At 36.2% G+C, this 24,642-nt stretch overlaps 1 protein-coding gene and 1 pseudogene across 3 annotated transcripts in view; both read right to left on the bottom strand.

Annotated features, from left to right (window-relative positions):
• The window catches only part of NUP35 (nucleoporin 35), a 38,531-nt gene extending 14,143 nt beyond the window's left edge, over nt 1–24,388 (bottom strand). Inside the window, exons 1-4 of one of the 3 annotated variants that reach the window (XR_016511913.1) lie at nt 24,301–24,355; nt 20,630–20,800; nt 18,282–18,409; nt 14,798–14,858 (exon numbers count right to left, since the gene is read on the bottom strand). Coding sequence is in view for 2 of the 3 variants with exons in the window: in XM_090281445.1 (XP_090137571.1) it covers nt 14,798–14,858; nt 18,282–18,409; nt 20,630–20,800; nt 24,301–24,340 (400 nt within the window). In the remaining variant the exon portion in view is untranslated. Of the gene's footprint in view, nt 1–14,797; nt 14,859–18,281; nt 18,410–20,629; nt 20,801–21,534; nt 21,695–24,300 lie in introns of those variants that run through there. The other 2 variants (XM_090281445.1, XM_090281454.1) reach the window with 2 other exon arrangements.
• On the bottom strand, nt 885–2,049 carry LOC150022341 (SLA class II histocompatibility antigen, DQ haplotype D alpha chain pseudogene; annotated as a pseudogene).
• Nucleotides 24,389–24,642: the final 254 nt, after the last annotated feature.

The raw sequence follows: 24,642 nt of genomic DNA, 5'->3' as shown, positions 1-24,642 counted from the left end.
TCATTGGCCTTGGTAGAGAACATCATGTAGTGGGGAGAGTAAGTAATATGCTTTGTATTCAGTTCACATTGCAGTTCTACTACTGTCACAATTAAAGCAAGCTATTAAGCCTCACTTCCCAAATATTACAACAAAAATATAAACAAGAACAGTAACAATATTAATGATGATGACTGTATATATTGAGTATTAATACAGTACTCCCCCCCTTATCCTCAGGGGATATGTTCCAAGACCCTCACAGAGGATGCCTAAAACCATGGGTACCAAGCCCTAGATACACTAAAGTCATGCCACACAACAGCAAACTGCATATAAGACAGTGATCCCTTGAGATTATAATGGAGCTGCCCTGGCCAGTGTGGCTCAGTTGGTTGGAGTGTCATTCTGTAAACTGAAAGGTCACAGGTTCAATTCCCAATCAGGGCCCATGCCTAGGTTGTGGATTCAGTCCTTGTGGGGCATAAGAAAGGCAACTCATGGATGTTTCTCTCTCATATCTATGCTTCTCTCCCATCATCTCTCACCCCTTGCCCTCTTTCTAAAATCAATAAGCATGTACTTGGATGACGACTTTTTTAAAAGATTATAACCTAGCTGAAAAATTCCTATTGCCTAGTGACATCATAGCCATTGTAACATCATAGCACAATACATCAGCACCTAAGCGCCTGTGGTGATGCTGGTGCCCAGTGTTTACAGTCTACAGTCCTAGGCCTTCACATTTACTCACCACTAACTCACTGACTCACTCAGAGCAACTCCCATTCCTACAAGCTCCAGTCATGGTAAGTGGACTATACAAGTGAACTGTTGTGGTTTTTTTTTTTTTTTAATATCATGCTTTATTTATTGTACCCTTTCTTGCTTTTTCTTTTTTTTTTTTTTTTGTACCTCATAAAGGGGCTTTATTGCTCTAATGGAGATATCAGATCAGGGTCACAAGGAATTAGGTAGACGGATGGAATATCCCACGGATCCACATAGTAGGTAACAAATGAGAAAAAATATATGTATATATCAGGCGGTGAGGGGGAAAATTCCAGGGGTTTGTGAGCTCTGAGAGAATAGCACCTTAAGTCCCAGAGAAGAAGGGTATTGGAGGAGAGAAGGAATATGATGAACTTGGTCAGAGGATAGTGCTAGGTCACCTAGCATGTCCACTCTTCTACTCTCAAAGATGGGCAATGCATCTTCCCTTCTGGAGCGTGACTCACAAGGGCCCTTGGTGCCTGGGGGCACCACTTGGGTGCAGGCCCTGGAAGATGAAGATGGTGCCCACCGCGATGCCCACGGCCAGCCCCAGGGCACAGACCACAGTCTCTGTCAGCTCCGAGAGAGGGGTTGGAATCTCAGGCTCCCAGTGTTTCAGCAGTGGCTCGTCCAGGCCCCAGTGCTCCACCTTGCAGTCATAAATGTCGTCAGCAGAAGGGAGGAAGGTGAGGTAAATGATCTTGAGGAAGGAATGAGCATTCTTGGACAGGAAGCTGGTTTCAAAAACACCCTCTGTGACTGAGTGCCCATTGCTCAGCCGTGTGATGTTGATCACAGGAGGGAAGATGTTGTCCACCACACAGATGAGGATGCTGGGCTGACCCAGCTCCACGTGAGACTTGGGCAACAGTCACCTCAGGAACCTCACTGATAGCAGCAGTAGAGCTGGAGCGTTTAATCATGACCTCCAAGTTGTGTTTTGACGTAGCCATTTCTCTCAGTCCACCATGTGGGTCAAAACTTCCAAATTTGCTAAATTCAGGCAGTCGCCAGACAGTCTCCTTCTTTTGCAGGTCCACGTAGAACTCCTTATCTCCATCAAATTCAAAAGTGTACTGGCCAGAGGGACCACAGGACTGTAGACCTCCAAGCCATAGGCAGCAACGTGGTCAGCCACAATGTCTTCACCTCCCCAAAGACACATCATGGTGGTGAGGGCCAGGGTCCCCCAAATCAGAGCTCTGTTTAGCATCATCTTCTTTTCAAGGTGGTCTCAGCAGTTGATCTTCTGCGTTGCAGAGCAATGGTGACTGTATCTTTTCTACGTTTAGGTGTATGTAGCTACAGAAATACCATGGTGTTACAGCTGTTTACAGTATTCAATATAGTAGTAACATGCTGTATACATTTGTAGACCAGGAGAAATAAGCTATACCATAAAGCCCAGGTGTGTTGTAGGCTATACCATCTAGATTTGTACTCTACAATGTTCACATGATAAAATCACCTAATGACACTTTTCTCAGAACATATCTCCATTGTTAAGCAACACAGGACTGTATATTTGTTCTTATACATATATACCCATGATAAAATTTAATTTATAAATTAGGCATAGTAAGAGATTATCAACAATAATAAATAATAATAGAACAATTATAGTAATATACTATAATAAGTTATGGGAATGTGGTCTCTATCAAAATATCATTTTACTGTATTCTTCTTTACATTTAAAGAAAGTTCCATGTGGCTTCTCTTCAGCATATATGAATTGCCAGCATCACTACTCTTATGCTTTGAAGCCATCATCAAGTAAATAAGGGCTACCTGAACACAAAGTGAATAGTGTATACAGTGTGGAAACACTAGACAAAGGGATGATTCACATCCTGAGAGTGATGGAGTGGGACGTGAGAGATTTCATCATACTACTTAAAACAACACTCAATTTAAAATTTATGAATTATTTCTCGGTTTTTCCATTTAATATTTTTTTATTGCAGTTGACTATGGGTAAATGAAACTGCAGAAAATAAAACCACAAATAAGGGGGAACTACAACATTCGTATTTAATCCTAAAAGCAATTGTATCATGAACACAAACACAAATATATTAAAATATCCTATGCAACATAGCTGATGATTAACTGAGAGAGCCTATTTAAGGGGTTCAGTAAGTGTTTCATTTTACAAGGCCCACATTACCCTCATAGAAAAGCCAGATAAGGGCATTGCAAGAAAAGGAAACTACAAAGGAACATTCCTGATTAACATAGTTGCAAAAATTCTCAAAAAACATTAGCAAACTAAATTCAACAGCACATTAAAATAATCACACATCATAATTAAGCAGGATTTATCCTTAGAATGCAAGAGCAGGTCAACATACTTAAAACAAATGTGATATACCATATTAATAGAATAAAATATAAAATCAAATGATCACCTTGATAAATGCAGAAAAAGCACCTGACAAAACATGACATCCTTTCGTGATAAAAATTCTCAACAAATTGGGTATAGAAGGAGCATACCTCAACATAATAAAGGTGATATACAACAAACCGCGTCTAACATCATACTTAGTGGAGAAAGGATTGAAAGCTCTTCCTCTAAAACCAGGAATACAAAAATGGTACCCACTCATCACTCCTATTCAACATAGTACTAGGAGTCCTAGCCAGAGCAATCAAGCAAGAAAAAGAGATAAAAGGTATCCAAAATGGAAATAAAGAAGTATAACTGTCTTTGTCTACACATAATATAATCTTATATATAGGAAATCCTAATATATGAACAACAAAAAATTTCCAAAAAATTAAAAATTCCATTTACAATACCATCAAAAACAATAAATTAAATTAACCAAGAAGGTGAAAGATTTTTATACTGAAAACTGCAAGACTCGGATGAAAGAAACCAAAGACACAAACAAATGGAAAGATATTGTGTTCATGGATCAAAAGAATACCATAATATCCATACTTCTTAAAGCCATTTATAAAACCATCAACAAAATGAAAAAACCAAAAAACCACCTACAGAATGGAATAATTGCAAACCATACATCTGATGGGGGTTAATATCCAAAATATTTAAGAAGCTAATACAAACAACTCAATACCAAAGAAAACAATCTGATTTTTTTTAATAGTTAGGAGTAGCTGAATAAATATATTTTCAAAGATATACAAATGTCCAACAGGTACAAAAAACAAAATGGTGCTCAACATCACTAGTCATCAAGGAAATACAAATCAAAACCGCAATGAGATATCACCTCACATCTTTTACAATGGCCATCATCAGAAAGACAAGAGAAGTGTTGGTAAGGATTTGAAGAAAAAAGAATCTTTATGTACTGCTGGTGAGAACAGACATAACTACCACATGATCTAGCAATCTCACTTCTGGATATATAGCCACAGAAAATGAAAACAGTATCTCAAAGAGATATTGTCACTCGCATGTTCATTACAGCATTATTCATAATAACCAAGATATGGAAACAATCTAAGTGTCCATCAATCAATGAATGTATAGGAAATCATGCCCTTTGCAACAATATGGACCTTGAGGGTGTGATGTTCATGATGATAAGTGAATGAAGTCAGAGAAAGGGAACTACTGTATGATTTTACGTGCCTGTGGAATGTAAAAAAGCCAAACTCATAGAAACAGCTAGTGAAGTGGTAGTTACCATGGGCTGAAGCATATGGGAAGTTATTGGTAAAAAGGTACAAATTTCCAGTCATAAGATGAGTAGATCTGGGAATCTAAAGTACAGTATTGTATTATGGTTAAGAACACTGTATTAGATAGTTGAAAGCTGCTAATAACGTAGATCTTAAATGTTCTCACCACAAAAAAAAAATGGTAACTAAGTGTTAGCTAACACTAGTCATTCTGCAAAATATAAGTGCATCAAATCAACACATCATATACCTTAAACTTACACAATGTTTTATGTCAATTATATCTCAATAAACCTGTAATAAGTGAATGCTAGATCTTCTTGTTACACCCATAAATTAACCTATAACACAAAGACTTGTAATTTCAAGAATCAAATGGAACAGTAGACAAGAACTTGAAAAAGTTACTGTTTTTAAAAATATATAACTTCAATATAAATGATATACTTGGTACAATTATTCTTTTGCATTAAGAGTGCAAATATACTCAGAGTCAAGTCTAAAGGACTTCTAGGAATGAGTACATCTCTTGCCTCCAAACAATACCAAACCAAAATTATACCCTCAACAGGATCAAAAGTTAAAAGTATCAATCAACTAAAAACTACAATGCAACAATGTGCTTCTCACTAAGGAGAAAATCATTATGGTCACCTAAAAATTTCAAAAGTCTTAACTCCTTAATTATTCCATACAACTTGAATCCCTTTACTTCATTTGGGTTCAAATTTAGAAACCACAATTAATTTAATTTATGTAGCCTTTCCTTAAGGAAAAAAATACATTTCAGATCACCTCAGATCTATTAGGCTTATTAACGATTCTATTTAATTCAGAATACTATCCTAGAACCTACTAGAAAACAAGGAAAGATGCTCACAACCGAATACTTATTTGTTCAGTCATCAAGTTAACAGGCTAAAAAACAATTTAGCTGCCAGAAAGCTTGAGAAACAAATATTCAAATATTTGTATAAAAGCAATTAAGCAAAATCTATATGCAACAATCAGATTTAGAGAAAATAAAGGTACACGAGAAGGAAATAGAATCCCATTATATTACATAGCTAAGTCCTATAGATTAATCTTTTAAAACTGAGTTCATGTTTAACTTTTTAAGAGAACACAAAGTAAATCACTGAAATGAATATTCAACTGCATCAATGCTATAATCTACACTTAACAATTTTTTTTCTCATCATCACAGATGCATTTAATAGGAATAATACATTTCTAAAATGAGGCTGATTTAAAATGACACACACCCCTTTTTAAATTATATTTATTGGGATGACATTGGTTAATAAAATTCAGGTGTACAGTTCTATAACATATCATCTGTACACTGTATTATGTGTTCACCACCCCAAGGCAAGTCTTCTTCCATCACCATTTATCCCTCCTTTATCCTCTTCCGCGCCCTTCCCCTATTCCCGCTGGTAATCACCATATTATTGCCTGTGTCTACGAGGGTGGGTTTTTTTTGTTGTTTTTTATTTTTTGGTCAAAAAATACTCTTAAATAAATTTAGTTTTTACTACAAAGACATACCTTTAAACACAAAAGATAAAGAAGGGCATTTTGGTATAAAATCTGAAGGCAATACAATCTTTTTATGTTTTGTATTACCATTAAAATGGTACAATTTATTTATGCTACACTATGTAACAACCCAAGCAAGAAATTAAATGAAGGCTCAAATGAAACAACCATTGTAACCTTTAAAAAAATAAAAAATAAAAATTAAGTCTCAAACAAATAAGAAATCTAATTTTTGCCCTGTCAACTACTCTGAAAAACATAATTACTTATACATAATCTAAAACTATTTACATAAGTTTAGCATAATTGCTCCCCACCTTGCTAATGTTTAATTGCTCCACTGATTTTACTTCCTTTCAATCAGACTTCTGGTATCCACATGCTATGCTTTATGAGATGAAAATAAAGTGTACCTAACAAACCACATCAAATGTCTCTCCCTTGATAAATCACAATTCAAACACTCTGCTAATATCAGATTAAAGTGAAGGGCAAAAGACCTTATCACCCTTTATGAAAATGTCTTCACTTAAAGAACACATTCAATTACTTCAAAATAAACCATGCATCTAAATGAAAATAAAGAAATGAGTAGACTGCAAAATTTTAAACAGATACATGGCATATGAAACTTGGAAAAAAGGGTTTCCTTCTTACCATGAAACAAAGTATCACAATATATAGTAAAGAATTTGGCCTCATCCCAAAGAGAGGTCAGACCTTTGCCAGGTCCCTGGGAGTTAACCTCTAAACTCTACAATTTCCCTAGCAAGAGAAGTGTTTTTGCTCTTCATGAAGAGGGCTGCTCAAGTGCACCAGTTTATGCTAACAAAGTGACTCATGGTAGGGACAAGTCTCACCAGAAAGATCATGTGATAAAAAAGAATGGAGGTTTTGAGCCACATATCGTCCCACCTCTGGGGAGAGAAGGGGACTCTCTCCACAAATTTCCCCCTTCCTGTGAATGCTGATGTACATACACGCACTAATTCCAAGTAGCTCTTTAGTAACCATTCAATAAATATGCCTTCACCAAGAAAGACAGAAGAGGTGGAAAAAGAAAAAGAAAATAACTATAATAAAACAGACAATATGAGCAGGAATAAAAAAGACCAACATTAATCTCACTGGTAAGATAGAATATCTATGAAACAATAGGATGCTATATTTTTAAGTATAATTAAAAATCAACAACAAAAATGGTTCTTGGGAATTAAAAAGACAAAAGAATTATTATAAAAACTGGAAACTGTGATTGAGGATAATTCTGAGAAAGTAGAATACATATTAAAAGACAATGTAAGGGAGAAAAAATTGAAAATTAGAAAATCTACAGTGCTCATAATTATAAGGAATCCCAGGAAGAAGGAACAAAGAAAAGGAGAACAATTATCAAACAAATACAGCGAAGTTTCCCAGAACTAAAGATAAGTGTCTTTAAAGGATCCATCAATTAATTCCCCAACAAAACAGATGAAACAGTTCCACACCAAGGCACATTTGTTAAACTGAGTACACTAACCATAGAGAGATCTTAAATTTTCAAAGCCAAGCCACATACAAAGACTTATCAATACCACAAATAACTGCCACAGAACACTATGAGCTAGAAGACAATGGGATGCTGCCACCAAAATTCTGATGCAAAATACTACACCTGGCCAAACTAGCAATCCAGTGTAAAGACAGAGAAAAAGGAATTTCAGAAATGAGGTCTTTACTTTCACTTCCCATGCAAGCTTTCCTAGAAAGCTACTCAAATATGTTCTTCACCAAAATGAGGAAATAAACTAAGAAGAAAACATATTATCTAGGAAAAATAGCTCAACTCGAGAAACTTACTAAGGCAAGTCATAGGATGATAACTATATACCATGCTGAAACAGGGAACAGCCAAAAGAGAGGCTAAGAGAGAGATGATCTCGGTCTAAAAAAAAAAATGTGTTCAACACTATGTTTGAACATTTAAAAAAGATACAAATGTATCATAGCAACAGAACATTTGTTTAAAATAAAAAGAGCAAATGGCACATAGAAAATTAGACAAATGGGGAAAGAAACAATTATTAAAGAAAAATTAAAATTGTACAGAAAGGATAGATTGTAATAGTTCATTCAGCACTGACAGTGTTTTAATTAGTCACATAATAATATAAACATAACAAAGGAATAAAGTTTAATATAATTATATTGAGATAATGTGGGGGAGATAAGATATAATATCTTCAATCACCTTAAATATAGCAATACTGAAAACTGAAAATTAAAAATTAGCAATATAATTAAATACAGCTAACTGAGTAATGGCCCTCCAGGATGACTACAGCCTAATACCTGGAACCTTACCTTATATGGCAAACGGGACTTTGCAGATATAATTAAAGATCTTGAGATGTGAAGATTATCCAGGACTATTCAGATGGATCCTCCCCGCCCCCGCCCCGCACGAAATATTCACTAGTGTCCTCACAAGAGAGAGGAGGGAGATTTTGCTCCAGAGAGGTGATGTGATGATGGAAACAGATTGGACTAGAAGCTGAAGGAAAACTATATACAGAATTCTTTCTAGAGCCTCCAGAGGGAACCAGTCCTACCAAAACCTTGACTTTAGCCCAATGAAATTGATTTTGGACTTCTGACTCCTAGAACTCTAAGAGAATAAATCTGAGTTGTTTTAAGCCAGTAAGTTTGTGATAATTTGTTATAGTGGCAACAAGAAACTAAGACAGCATCTCATTTAGGTAAATGGAAGTAAATTCCAAAAGGAAATAGTTCTAAAGTCTGACCTAGTTAGTTCTGGAGAAATAAAGCTAAAGACTGCTGCATTTCATTTTAAGTATTTAAGAACTATTTGATTTTTAAAACTATCATTTATTATTTTGACCCACCAAAACTAGAGACCATTCAACGGTACTATGACTAGTATGGTATTACAGTAAAAAAATTTTGGTGACCAATTTTTTTAAATTCTATTAAATATGTGATAGGCAGAAAATGGTCCCCCAAAGATATCCATGTCCCAATAACCAGAAACTGTGAATAAGTTACATTCCATGGTAAACAGGAACTGGAATTAAGGATGCAGATGGAATTAAGATTGCTAATCTCACTTTAAATATGATTTTCCCAGACTAACCCGGTAAATCTGACATAATCACAGGGGTCCTTAAATCAGGAGGGAAAAGAAATATGTAAGAAAGACTCCACTACAAGGTCTAAAGATGGCAGGGAAACATGAGCCAAGGAATCTGGGCAGCTCCTAGAAGCTGGGGGGCAAAAAAAAGTAAGATTCTCCCCTAGAGCCTCCAGAAAATAACACAGCCCCACCAATGTCTTGATTTTAACCTATTATAACCCATTTCAGACTTCAGACCTCCAGAATTTTAAGATAATAAATTTGAATTGTATGAAGACACTAATCTGTGATAATTTATTTCAGCAGCAATAAGAAACTAATTAATCCAGAATAAGATTGTGTTTACTCCAATTATTATTAAAGGAAAACTATGCCATCCTGACTGGTGTGGCTCAGCTGGTTAGGCATCCTTCTGCAATGCTTCCTGGCAGGGCACGTCTGGCTTGCAGGTTTGGTCCCCAGTCAGGGCACGTACAAGAGGCAACCGATTGATGTTTCTCTCTCACATGAATGTTTCTTTCTCTCCCTCTCTTCCCCTCTCTCTAAAAATAAACAAATAAAATAAAATCTTAGGAAGGAAGGAAGGAAGGGACAGAGGGACGGAGGGAGGAAGAAAGGAAGGAAATGTCACGCCAAGTTGGACATAAATATTCCTATTCTCTTTTTGGCAGTAGGATAGTATTGCCTCAAAACACTATACACATATATTAGTTTCCTATGTCTGCTGTAATACATTAACACAAACTGGGTGATTTAAAAACAGAAACTTATTCTCTCCCAGTTCTGGGGTCAGAAGTCCAAAGAAGTTTTCGGCATGCCCGAACACCTGCTGAAGACACTAAGGGAGAATCCACTGCTTACCTCTTCTAGCTTTTGGTGACTGCTGGCACGTTTTGATGCTCACCTTGTGGCAACAACACTCCAATCTTTGCCTCTGTCTTCAGTACCTTCTCCTCTGATTGTCTCTCTGTTCTGTGTCAGGTTTCTCTCTGTTTCTCTCTTATAAGGACATTTATAATTGGATTTATGGACAACTAAGGTAATCACCAGGATTAACCTCCCCTCTCCCTATCTCCTCGACTGTCTAAACAGGAGCTTCTCAAGATCCTTAATTTAACCTTATGTTCTTGCTACACAGTAATATTCAGATTCTGGGTATTAGAATGTGGATGTATAATTTGGGGGCAACCATTCAACTCACTAACAACTCAGACACATCAATGTATTTAGTCATCAAACATTTACTAAGGTCCATTTATACTCAGCTGTGATGGGTAAATAATAAAGATACAGAAGGAATCTGTCCTGAAGGAGTTCATAAGCAGGTAATGGAGAAAGATAAGAGCTGAGAAGTGAGAGCTTTTTCAAAGCACATACAAGGACTGAAAAAAAGAAGTATCAGGGAAAAAGTTCCTCGGATAAATTAGTCCTTCCCACCCCTTCCAGTAACACTACCAGAACACTGAGCTACTAGAATCAACAAAAGCCACCATAAAGTGCTATAGTCTATTTATCACACTTAATCTATTAACAACATGCTAAACATCATGCTAACACAAATAAGGATTCTAATTCAGTAGCTATAAGTGGTATACCTTTTGATAAGATAGCTGATATGTAAGGGGAAGAACATCTCAAAAATTTAAGAAAATCTAAAAGATTAAAAGCAGGAAAATTTAAATAGTAGCAGGAGAAAACTGATGGGGGGAGGATAGAGAAAGACACGGTAAACATATTCAACATTCTCTACCCGGGCAATAATATACCATGGTTGAAAAAAGTTTCTGAAATTCTTTAGTCCAGATTTCCCACTTTATCCTATGATTAAGGTTTTCCTGCACCAGGAATAAGACTCTGAAAGAGATGTTAACAGCAGTTATAGAATTAAAAAACCTCCTTATTGGACACAACGACCTAAGCATAAAATACCACATGCCATTACCATGACAACTCTTTATAAATCTGCCAATCTCAGAAACTTGGAATTTACAAATTACACAAGAAATTCTCATTTAACATTAAATATGGAAGCTAAAAAAAGTAGCTGTAACTGAAAAGTCTACATTTCCCCCTTCATTTTCTCAAGTCAACTCTTTTTCTCATTTCTTGCTTATTATTAGCCATGCATGGTAGGTCCTCATGACCATCACATCTTTTCAAAAATAGTCTTTTTCACTTATGCCCCATTAATTTCTACACATAAATTCCTTAAACTCAAAGTAGAAGCAGCAGTGGCTCCCAGTGGCCAATTTATGATTGGTATATTTTTCTACCATGGAGCTTATATTTTCATATTTGATTTCAAAAATTTTAAGAACCTCATGGAAGTTCCAGTATTACACAAAAATAAATTAACAAAATGATATTTTACTAACTTTAATCCTTGACACCAATACAAATATTATAATGCATACTTTTCATACAATTGAGAGATCCTTTAAAGTATAAAATACATTATGCCTTTGTATTTTTCATTGTCCCTAGGATCACTTACTGTTTAATTAAACAACTGAATAGTTATTGTTGTAACAAATAGTCACATGACAAAGCACTGTCATCTACCTATTTATCTAATCAGATTAAGATTGTTAAAATTGGAACTCACTCCCCTAGAATATTCTACCTCAGGTATGTAAGTATGAGACTGAGGTGACATCCTAGATTTTTCACCAGGACATACAGGGTGGGGCAACAGTAGGTTTATACCTGTGGGTACATGAAACACAAACTTTATTCTTGTTTATTATTTATTTATTATTGCATTATTTTCCATACGAACAACTGAAAACCTACTTTTGCCCCACCCTGCAGGTGGTAGACAAAAATCTAAAACTATCAGCCCAAAGTATCTGTCCCCTGGTTGGGTTAATTGATAATTCAAACATTCATCAAAGTATTGCTGTGAAGGAACTTTGTAGATAGTATTAAAGTTACTAATCAGCTGATTTTAAGTAAAGAATTACCTTGGGTTACAGGTATCTTCCAAGCTGGCAAGTTTTCGTTAAGCCACTTTGTTCTTATAAAAGGCCCTACGATAACAGAGCTCAGCACTTCTGCAGCACGCACCATGGGCAGCAGTGAGAGTTGTATCACCAAGCTCCTTCCCTGGAAACAATGCTCAGCATCTCAGCATTCAGCTGCCACGGCTTTGGACTGTGCTTGTGAGCATCTGTGCTTTATCTCCACTCATTTTGTGCATCCATTAGCAAGATGTGCCTTAAGATACACAACTGCTTCTTCACTTTAGGCCATTTCCACATCCCAAAGGTTTCCTAGGAACACTCCACTTTCAGATAGTGGGGGAATCAGGTAATCCACTTGGCCCAATGTAATCAAATGAGCCCTCAGCGGCAGTTGGCGGAAGTCAAGCCAGGGATCCAGAGAGGTCAGAGAGATTCAAAGCATACAAAAGGCCTTATCTGCCATTTACTGCCTTTAAAGAAGGAAAGGGGAGCCAAGGATTGAGGGCGGCCTCTAGAAGCTGAGAACAACTTCCAGGCAATACCAGCAAAAATAACAGGAACCTCCATCCTACAACCACATGGAACTGAATTCAGCCAACACCCTGAATGAGTTTGGAAGCAGTTCATCCCCAGAGCTTCCAGAAAGGAACACTACCCCTGCAGACACCTGAGCTCCAAAGAACAAAGCTGTGCCCAGACATCTGACCTATAAAAACACAGTAATAAATGTGTGTTGTTTTAAGCCACTGAAGTCTGTGGTAATTTGTTATAGCAGCAATTTAAAAGTAATATAGATTTTGGTGCAAGTGGGGCACTGCTGTAACAAATAACTAAAAATGTGGAAGTGGTTCTGGAATCGAGCAGTGAGTGGAGGCTGAAAGAAATTAAGAGGAGCATGATAGAAAAAGCCTAAATAGCCTTGAACTAACTGGCAGTAAAATGTAGACTTTAAAGACACTGCCAGTAAGGATTCACAGACTGCTCGAAGAAATCTGGATCTGGAGGATAAAAAGGTCTACCTTGTCACTGGATCCTGCTTTTGTTATACATTCTGACAATCACGACCTTTCACTGGAGTGTTTAGTACATTTTGTTTTATATCATCATTGACTTTGGTTCGTTTTAAATGTACTACCTTGCTGCTGTTTCTCCTGTTCCATCTTTTTGTTGTTGTTACTTCTCTTTCCCTTTCTGCCCAAGCCCCCGCCGTCCCTCACCTGGATTCCTGCAGCAGCCTCCTATCTGGCCTCCTTGTTTCCACCCCTGCCCCAAAGTCTCTTCTCCCCACAGCAACAGTCTCACTCTATCTGTTTTCCATCTGTTCTGGGTAAAAACCAGGAGTTACAATGACTTACAAGGCCCTGTAATATCAGCCCCCACTACTTCTCTGACCTCATTTCCTACTATTCTTCCCCTCACTCACTCCATTTCACACCTGCCTCCTTACTCTTTTTTGAACAACCTAACCCGCTCCCACCCAAGGCCTTTATAATTGCTATTTTCTGTCTACAACACTTCCACTACCTCCTTTAGTTTAGGTTTTTGATCAAATGTTACTTTCCCCCTAACTATCCATAGTAAGCAGAATAATGCCCCTACCCCAAGTATCCACATCCTTATCCCTGGAACCTAAGAATGTATTACATTACGTGGCAAAGGAGAATTAGGTTACAGATGAAATTAAGGCTTCTAATCTGTCCTTAAAATAGAGAGATTATCCTGGGTTATCGAGAAGGGCCCAAAGCATTCACAAGGATCCTTAAAAGAGAAAGGGAGACATAACTATAGAAGAATGATCAGAGATGCAAAGTTGCTGGCTTTGAAGATGGAGGAAGGGGATGACAGTCAAAGAAATGTGGGCAGCCTCTACAAGATGGAAAAGTTAAGAAAACAGATTCTCCCCTTGAGCCTCCATAAATTAACACAGCCTTATGAATGCCATAACTTTAGCCCACTGAGACCCATTTCAGACTTCTCACCTCCAGAACTGTAAACAATACATCTGTATTATTTGAACAACTTTTAAGTTTGTGGTAATTTTTTTTATGGCAATAATAGAAAACTAATTCACCACCCTAATAAAAACTGTAAGCCCTCACCCTCTCTACTGCATTACTGATTAATTTTCCTCCATAAAATGTATAAACTTCTAACAAATTTTATTTAATTTATAAATGTATACTCTGTAAATAAATGTAAGCTCCATAAAGGCAAGGGTTACTATTCTGCTCAGTTTCCCAGTCTGTTACATGATCATGTGCTCAATTATTGGCTGACTAAACACCTAATAGATTATAAATATATGAGTATGTAATAAGAGCGGTACTAATAATGATGCTGATGTGATAAAAATATCATTAATCTTTAAAAAAAAAAACTAGGTATAATCAGCAGCTGTTTACAGACAATGAAAGGTTTATAGCTATGCATTACTCTCTCTCAAAACACCTTTTATTATTCAGTCTATATTTCACTTCTTCCCAATTACAAGTTTTTTTATTACCGTTTTAAATAACTCAGAAGATACTATTAAGTACATATTATAAAATTATTAATCTTTTAAATAGAATTTACATCTTATATTTAAATTCAGAAGAAAATAAGTATATAAAGTATTTTCTTACATTTGAAAAAGTCTCCAAGTTTGAAATATAAAAGAAATCAATTTGGCAATTATCAACAAAGGCCTTACCTTCATTCAAAATGTAAAGAACAGTCTTTGGTATTAAAGGACATTGCTTACCTGTTCCAGGAGTAGTTGTCATAACTCCAACAAGAGGACTCTGCATTACTGACATGTTTGGCTACATAAAAACAGAAGAAAGTGTTAAAGTAAAAATGTAGAGTTCTAGCTATAACATATACATAGCAAGTGTTGAAGGGCTTCATTCAATAGACAAATGAGTGTCTACCAGGTACCAGAGATGCCTATAATTACTTCACAATCAAAGAGTGCTTCCTAACTTCTTTTTTAAGTTGAACAATATTAATCTAAAATATGCTAGACCCTTATATTATTTGTTTAAAATAAGTAAAATCACATTAGGTAAAAAGAGATTATTTTTAGTAGAAAGTAACACTTCTATTTGGTTTTAGTCACTAAGGTACAGAAATAACACACATAATGGTGATTCTTCAAATCACCAAGCTCACATAGAAAAACAAAAAGATGGAAGAATTTTATTTTTGAACAAACATTTCCAACCATGAAATACTACAGATACAAATCAGTCTACACAATAAAAGACAGGATATCTCTGACTCTACTGGTGGAAAGTTACAAAGAAGAAAAATTATTAATACCAGTTCCTTTAAATGTGAAAAATTGAAGTAGCTAAAAGTCCTTCTATAAACAAAGACAAAAACATCAAATCAAGAATGACAAGTCTCTAGAAGTAAATATATATGATTTTTTAAAAGAAATATGATTAAACTAAGGAAATATAAAATCTGATTATCTAGCAACTAGAACCAAATGTTGAAAGAATGTTAGGAGAGATAGAAAATGTACTGTTCCATTCTTAATACCAGCTTCTTTTATAATCAGAGAGAGGTTAAGCAAAGTCTCAGGAGGCAAAACTAATTTGGATTTTGATCTAATAATATTATTACCAATCTTCAGTCAAAAACATTCTCAACAAATTATGACCCTTCAGACTTTTAAACATTTTGAACACAGCAATTACTGTAAGCTACCTTTCTTCTCATATACTATCAGAGGAGTAATAAAAACATAAATTTATAAGCCAGTGGTTCTCATACCAAACTAAACATCGATTTACTTGCCAACCTTTAGAAAAATATCCCCAAACAGAATAGTCTGTTCTTAAGTCCAGAACACCACCTGTCGAAATATTAACACAAGCCATACAAGCAATTTTAAGTTTTATAGTAAACAAGTATAGATCTAGCCACATTTCAAGTGTCAAGAGCCACACTTGGCTGGTGGCTACTGTACTGAACAGGTAGGCAGGTCTGGAAGTGCTGGATAAAGAAGGCAATCTGTTTAATACAATGAATCAATTCTGTTTTGCTTGACAAGTAGGCCTAGTATGCCAGGGATATAAAACCTGTAGTCAAAATTTACTGAAGGATGCTTTTTATTAAACTTTCCAACAACTATGCTGTATTTGATTTAGGGGATGTCATAAAACATTTCTCCAAACTAAACAACAGAAACATCTTTATACAAAGAATGTATCAGTTAAATTGACACGCGTTTATATGTCCTACTAAGCACAATAATGACAGGAGAGAACACATGGCTATAAAAGCTACTAAACTTCCCACTTAAAAGAAAAATCCATACTACATTTTAAGCGACAATCAAGAGTTATCACAGTAATATTAGCACAGCATGCTATTATAAACATTGGCGCTAGATTTAAGACCACCTCAGTGAAAGCCTGACTCTGCCTTACCCCTGACAAATTACTTAGGCTGTAAGATCAGGGCCCCTGCACCATAGGTACTTCCTAAGTATTAGGCACTTTCCTGTAGCAATCAGTCCCATCAAAACAGACCTCTATCTTGCATAATCTATGACTGAATATAATGGCATGAGAACAAACTAACCAAACTTAACATCACCATCAAAAAAATACATGAGGAACCTAGTGAATCGCTGATTTTCAACATTTTTTATCCCATGGCACACATAAGCTAATTGCTAAAGTTCTGTGGCACAACAAAAAATATTTTTGCAAATCTGACGAAAAAGGGGGGGGTTATAGTTTTGATTTACAAAAAAAATCATAACAATTTAGTAATTACCTACACTTTTTGCTCTAAAGTAACATTTTTAAAAATCTGGTGCCAGCCCTGGCTGCTGTAGCTCAGTGGATTGAGCATCGGCCTGCGAGACAAATGTCGCTGGTTCGATTCCCAGTCAGGGCACATGCCTGGGTTGCATGTCAGGTCCCCAGTTGGGGGCGTGAGAGAGAGGCAACCACACAGTGATGTTTCTCTCCCTCTCTTTCTCCTTTTCCCCTCTCTATAAAAATAAACAACAAATAAATAAATCATTTAAAAAAAAAAAAAAACTCAGAAAAAGACAGCTCAATAGAAAAATGAGCAACAGGCAACTCACAAAAAAAAAAAAAAAAAAAAGAGGATGTATCCAACAAGCCAATAAAAGGTTTTTTAAAAAAAATAAAAAATAAAAATAAAAATAAAAATTCTAGTGCCTATACTTGTATATAAGGATTTCTGGTACTAAGAATTAACCACTCAGACAGAAGCACATTATGCAACATGCCCAATAATATGCAATTATATTACATGACCTGTGTACTTATGGTTTAAGAAAGGGCATTCAAAGTGCATTCACACTAAATGGCTACTGTTATGTTGGCTATTGTTTCTTTTTTTTTTTATTTGACAGTCTAAAAGGAAAGAGATCAGTGCCCTGACTAAATAGTCAGGTATTGCAAGTTTTACAAATTCTTGTAGAACACCAGTGTGCCAAGATACACTGGTTAAAGATCACTGCACTAAACCACCAGCTCAAAAACATGCAAGAGGCAGTGTTTTTAATAAAATAAGCTAAAAATGAACATAGCTCTAAAAGGATAGTAGTCTTATATATAAAATAATTCCTAAAACGAAGATCTCAAATCATTACAAAGTGCCCTAAATCTGGATAAAACCCTGAATCTTCATTTATTCTTTCACAGAATTATGTTTAAATAAATATTTAATTTTTTAAAGAATTGGAATGACTTAAACCATAAGGATTTCAACATGTACTTGAAGTATGTGGAGGGCATGGACAGGTAAATAAGACATACCTATAAAAAACACAGAATTATCTACATGAGAAAATAATCTGGAGTTCTATTACTTTTTTTAGATTCTATTTAGAGAGAGAGGGAGAGAAATATCCATCTGTTGCCTTTTGCACGCCCCCAAACCAGGGGGCCTGGCCCGCAACCCAGGCACATCCCCTGACCAGGAATTGAAACAGCTACGTTTAGGTTTACGGGATGACGCCCAATCCACTGAGCTACACTAATCAGGGTTTGAGTTCAATTACATTTTAAAGTACATTTAATGATAAGCATAATTTAAGTAGATTCTCTGATAAATGTCTTTTAATGCTTATTCTGTTCAACAAAATTACATTATAAATCTCGGGGAAACATTTCAAACTACTGACTCTCACTGTATAGCCACATAAAAACCTTAGATTACTAATTGTGGCTCATGAGTGAGGGTATGTATATTACCTGTCTTCTTGAAGTTAAAGGTGTTGATCCAAGTCCTGGGTTGGAAATGTCATCATATATACTTCTAACTGGTGGAGCTCCACTTTTATCTTTATGAGCTGGTACAACTGGTTGTGGTGGTGACCCACCTACAACGTACAAGATACATAGTCAGGTGAGAAAACAAAGAAATCTCCCATCTTTCTGATAAGATACTTTTAAATAATCACACTAGCATTACTTAATTTAATTCTCCTGACCACAATCCTGTCACTTAAAAATGATTTCCATTTAACAAATGAGGAAACTGAAATACAGGGAGTTCCCTGAAATTTCAGCTCAGGAGCACCTTGCTAGGAAATAAGATTTTTTTATTTTATTTATATTCTTACGATATTGAATTAAACTAGTCTCCTGGTGCTTCTCTAACTTTAATACACATGAATGTCACCAAAAGATCTTGTTAAAATTCAGATTCTGATTCAGAACATGTGGCTGGAACCTGAGAGTATGAATTTCAAACACACTCCTACTGAGGCCAATGCTGGTGATCCATAGACGGCACTCTGAATAAAAAATTCCAGAGTAAGTAAATAAAAATTTTAGTTTACAGTAAACACGTGTCATTTTTTCTTTCTCTAAAAAATACTTAGCATTTCAACATGAAACTTGATTCTGTTTCTCACTTAAAAGTAGGTATTAAACAGCTCCAGTCTGTATACACGTGAATAAATATAATACCATAACGTGGCATTTGTCAAAATTAAACAGATCCTATTCTTCCTTCTCACAGTAAAAATAAAAGTACATAATAAAGATATTAAAAAAGAACCAACTGATAGGGACATAAAGATGTCTTTATAAATCAGAGAATCAGCAATGCCAAAGAGTGAAGCAGCACATGCCCTCTGTAAAACTGATGTCTGAGTCTAGAAAGTACAGCATAAGCATAGAGTACAGACTGTAACACAGGACTGACCTGGGCTTTAACCTCCTTCTCTGTCACTCAGTAATATGTGAGTTTCAGCAATTTCTTTATTGCATTTAGCCTCAGTTTCCTCTTTTGAAAAACTGGGATACTACTACATACCCCTCAAAATTGGTAAAAGAATTTAAAAAAACACTTAGCATACTTCCTGGCTCATAAGTATTCAATATGTGGTAGCTACCATAATAACATATTTGAAATGTATACAAAAATAAAATCTGTCCAGAATGTTTTTAAGTGAATTACTTCAAAAATAATTTGTAATTCCTCCTGATCAATTTATATATATATAAAACCACCTTAAATCAAATAATATATTAAAGACAAAGTAAGAGTAACCTTTAAACATCTACTAAAAGGACATCAGCTCATGTTTGGAATTCAACCATTTTTGTAGCTACACTACTCACAGTCAAAACTTCAAAGTTATCTTTTAAAATATTTCCTTGTTTAAAGGCATCCTGTAAAAGATACATGTTGTATTTAAGTAACAACATTTTGTGCTAAGGACTGCATGGCCTATATAAAAATCTTCCCCATAGTTTGTGAAGTCTTTTCACTAAACACACTACAAGTGAGAACCTTAATTAACTCTGACTAGAGGGAGAATCCATATTTGCAAATTTTCAAATTACACTTCTTTTGACTGAATATTTCCTATTATATAAATTAAACTCAGTTGAAATTAAATGACCATATCACACACACACACACACACACACAATGACATCTTAGATTGGATAAAATGCAGTATGCATACTTTTTAATGAGTGGTTCTTAGAATTATAATACAACAGTCTCCTCTTATCTGAGGTTCTGATACCTGCATTTCAGTTACCTGCAGTCTGAAAATATTAAATGGAAAATTCTAAAAATAAGCAATTCATAAGTTTTAAATTGCGTCTGAGTAGCATGATTATAATCTCACAACATCCAGCCTGGAATGTGAATCATTCCTTTGTCCAGTGTATCCAAGTTGCAAGTACAATAAGATATTTTAAGAGAGAGATGACATTTATATAATTGTATTATAGTATACTGTTATAACTGTTCTATTTTATTATGTTAATGTTTATCTCTTACTGTGCCTACTTTATAAACTTTAATCATAGATATGTGTGCATAGGAAAAAACATAGTGTATCAGTTTCAAACATCCACTGGTGTCTTGGAACTTTTCCTCTGAGGATAAAAGTGGGGACTACTGGTACTTATACCACTTACACGTCTATTCTAAGAGTCCTTTGTTAAAAAAGAGCCATTACTTAGTTTTTTAAATTAATAAATGGGTTGGGAAGAGTGAATGCTAAACCATTACTCTTTTTAAAATTCTAGTATATGTACTAACATTACTATGGAACTATTTTAGGCAATTTACCTACCTGCAAGTAAAGGTGATCTCATTTCCATTACTCCTACTGAAGGGCCACTAATTGATCGAGGTTGTGGAGTCACTGGAGCCGGCAAATCCCCCATTAAAAATCCAGGTAAGAACTGGGCATTAACCCCTGGTTTTGGAGATGTGGGAGAACCAAGCATCATTGGTTCAGATCCTAAATGAATAAGAAATAAAATCAGGACTTTAATTGTATAATATCTAACAAAATGATACAAGAATCTAGAATAATTCTGAAAATGTAATCAATACTGTTAAATACTATAGAACCATAGTTAAATTTATTACTTTAAAACCAATAAAAATTATTTTTAGAGAAATGAGTATTTTGTATTTACAATACTAATATTTGACAACTATTTTTGTTAACAGTTCACAGGTTTAAGAATCAATACACTTTTAAATTTAAGAACTTTAGTTTATAATATTTAAAAAATCCCTAATATATACAGGAAAACTTGCCCTTTCTGGTCAGCTACTATGCAACAACCCAAAACAAGGATAGGATGCACAAGTTACTTACACAAAGTCTTAACAAATCAAACACAATGAGTTTAGCTTGCTATATGTCCCATATTTTTTATTCCTCACACACAAATCATTTTTGTAATAAAAGTGTAATCATGCACACATTAGAGCACATATGAAATAGTAGTAATGATTACCATCCCAACCAAGAAACATTCAAAATGTTTGGAAAGTTTATTTTTTTGGATCTTTTTTTAAAATCATTCACCTTAAAATTAGGAGTAATCACTAAAAGTCTCCCTGACATAAAACCTATTTAAAAAGAGAACAGATACTTCACAATCATCAATTCAAAATTAATCTTCCCAGTTTACAGGTTAGGCTTATTATTCCCATCATGGAGATAAGGAAGCTATAACTTACTCTAATTTCAGAGCAAAATAGCACAGTAAGAAAAGCATGGGCTGTGGAGTCAGCGGCCTAGGTTCAAGTCTCAGCAAAATGGGCATCATCCTATCACCAAGTCACAGGGCTTTGATTAGAAATATAGCAAGTAAAGCACTTGACCCAGTACCTAAAATGTAGCAAATGTTCAGCAAATATTAGTTATTACTAGAACAGTATCTTATAATAGCCAAAACTGAATGATAAATGTGTAAATGAAGAATCTGAAATTTCTGCTTATGAAAACTTAATTTTCAACTATGTGACAAGCCTAAATGTGATTCATGGCATTCATAAACATCAAACATTTTGTATATTATTTATATGATCTTGATTAACTATTACTTAACTTCTAAAGAGCCTCAAAATTTTGTTTCTTGCTATCCAAATGCTGTCAGTCATCTATGCTTCCTCTTACATCTTGTCTAGTAGACCTAGATATTAACAATTCAAGTATGTAAAAGAAGAAAAAGGCAAAGCAATTCAGGAAAAAGATAAAGCAAATATTGAAATAAGGAAGAACTATAATTATACTGTAATTATTTTAAAGTCCTAGTTACTATGATACTATTACATATTTCCAAAGAACAAACACTAAAATCAAACCAAAAGCATTTTCTGAACAGGCTATTAAAAAACCCAAAGTAATAAATACAAAGTTTTAGGAACCAACAACAACCTTCACTCTCCCATCCCCCAAAAGAAATACAGCAAATGTAAAAATTAAGTCAAAAAAAATTCTTATACATCAGGGTATTTATTGTGATGACCCTGGCTGGTTTGGCTCAGTGGATTGAGCGTGGGCCTGCGAGCTAAGTGTCGCTGGTTCGATCTTCCAGTCAGGGCACATCAGAGAAGGAAAACTCTGACTCCAAAAAACCTCCGCTGCCTTGCGGCATACCTCTTCAGGGGAAAGGCTAAGGGAGTAAACCCCGACAGAAAATCCGGAGCCGGAGTCCCTAAGGCGGTTTGACGTTGTAGTCAACACCGGCAACTCCTGCGGCGCACCTGAAGCCAAGCTGTATTGACTCCGTCTTTCCCTTGGACCCTTCAGCTGCGAAGAGAGGGGGCGTCTGCTGCATGGGCAACAGCAGACCCTCCATATCACCCTGCCCAGTCTCTGTAGCTTCAGCTTCACTGGAGAGGACACTCCAGCGACATCGCAAGATGTCGATTCAACACGGGAGGAGACAGATACCGTGTCACTCCCGAGTCGGACTGCACAGCCATTCTCGGCGGTGCAGATAGACTCTTAAGAAGCTACACCATCGTCTCTCGAGACGGACGGCTGCCGATAGTATTTATTGTGATACAGTAGAAAGGACCAGAGTGAGAGCACAAAGAACTCTATCAGACTGTCACTAACCACCAGTCAGGCTAAATTTTACTTAAAAGAGAGCTACCTCGCTGTACCAATGGATCCTGCAAGTCTTCAATTCCATTTCGCAGTCTGTGTTGTTAAAATAAGTACTGTGTCTTATTAATTAACTAACACTGATTTTTGAAGTAACATCTACTTTTAATATACCATTAGGGGCTGGAAAAATGTTTACTCCTCACATAGAATACCTACAATATGTAGACTGGAACATTTAGTATCAGCTGTCAGATTTCTGATTGAGCAATAAACAGGGAAGGGTTTATTCACATTTGTAACCCCAAGGAATATGCACGCCATTTTTTTTTTTGAGTAGAAAACTGATCTCTAAAATAATACGAAACAAATACCTAGACCAACATCCGTACATAAATTTAAATATAGCAGAGTACCTGCACTAACATTATGCATTTAGTTTTTTATGACTAATCCTAAAACAGTTCACATTACTCTATTCTCAAAAGAAACTTATTTTGCACAAAATATGTAAAAATATGTACATACCCTTCCAAAACGGAAAAAGAAAAACTCATCCTACAAATAACTATCACACTCGCTCTCTTTTCCAAATTCAGAATGTTGTAACCTAATTTTCAAGTAAGTCTCTATAGTAGACGATTTATTTTAAAATTTTCGACATTTCTCACAAATCCCAGAACTCTGCAGATAAAAAGGAAATTGACATCCTGTTAACTTTGGGGTCTTTTTTTCAACGTCACATTTCAGCAATGGGTATGAACTTTTAAATATTCATTATGTGGCTGACTTGAGGAAAAGACACTACTTGGTCGCCTTCCCAAGGATAACGCGAGAAATATCGTGCGAACTTCTGTCTTCCTATTAAGGCCAATATCTCGATGGCTTTTAATCATTGGTTAATTAAATGTACGATTCAAGCTTCCATTAATAACAGATTCCTTTGGCAAAGGCCAGAAGAGGGAAGGAATCAAACAGCAACTAGAAGCCCAGGTGACTAAAGAGCCGTGGTCAGTAGCTACACACCCGGGCACCGCCCACCACGTGTTCCCACCGACAAGCCCCGGATCCAGTCTAGAGCGCGGGGTGTCGGGCATCCGCAGGTCTGGCGGGCTGGTGTATGGGGGTACGAAACGGCGCAGCGCAGATTCGACGGCTGTTTTCTTACCGCTCCCTCTACGGCCCACAGCTTTCCGCAGCCGCCCTAGCAGCGTCCGGGTAGCGACGCCTAGAGCGGGGGGCTGACTAGAAACTTGGGGGCGCTCCAAGGACTGCCCCTTCGCGACTGAAACTAGCAAACAAGGTGATGATTACTGCCTTTCTGTTTTGCCCACTTGCTGGCCTACGGCATGGATTTCGGTGCCAGCGAGGAAAAGCAGTTTTTCACTCACCCAACGTGGGCGCCTGGGGTTCCACAGCAAAGGCTGCCATCGCTGCTGCAACTACTTAGCTCCCGACCCTCCCGATTTTCAAAAATGGCGGAAGCACTACCCACGGCTCGGGGCGCGCTACCTTATGGGTTGGCGTAACTTCCGGCTATGCGCCGCACTTAAGGTGTGGGCGCCGGAGCCGCCATTTTTGAATGGGGCAAAAGTCTGCGCAGACTCAGCGTCTTCCGGAAAGATTTCACTGTGAAGGTGATGAACTTGCTTGGGAACTGTAGTTCTCGAAGTGCACTGCTCATGCCGTGAGCCTCTTGATTTTTTGGTATTTGAACTTTATAGAAGTACAAG

Source organism: Furipterus horrens, unplaced genomic scaffold, assembly GCF_987537825.1.
Source record: "Furipterus horrens unplaced genomic scaffold, mFurHor1.1.pri manual_scaffold_1, whole genome shotgun sequence".
NCBI lineage: Eukaryota > Metazoa > Chordata > Mammalia > Chiroptera > Furipteridae > Furipterus > Furipterus horrens.
Note: the sequence above shows the minus strand (reverse complement) of the source record. Positions and strands in the feature narration are given on the sequence as shown.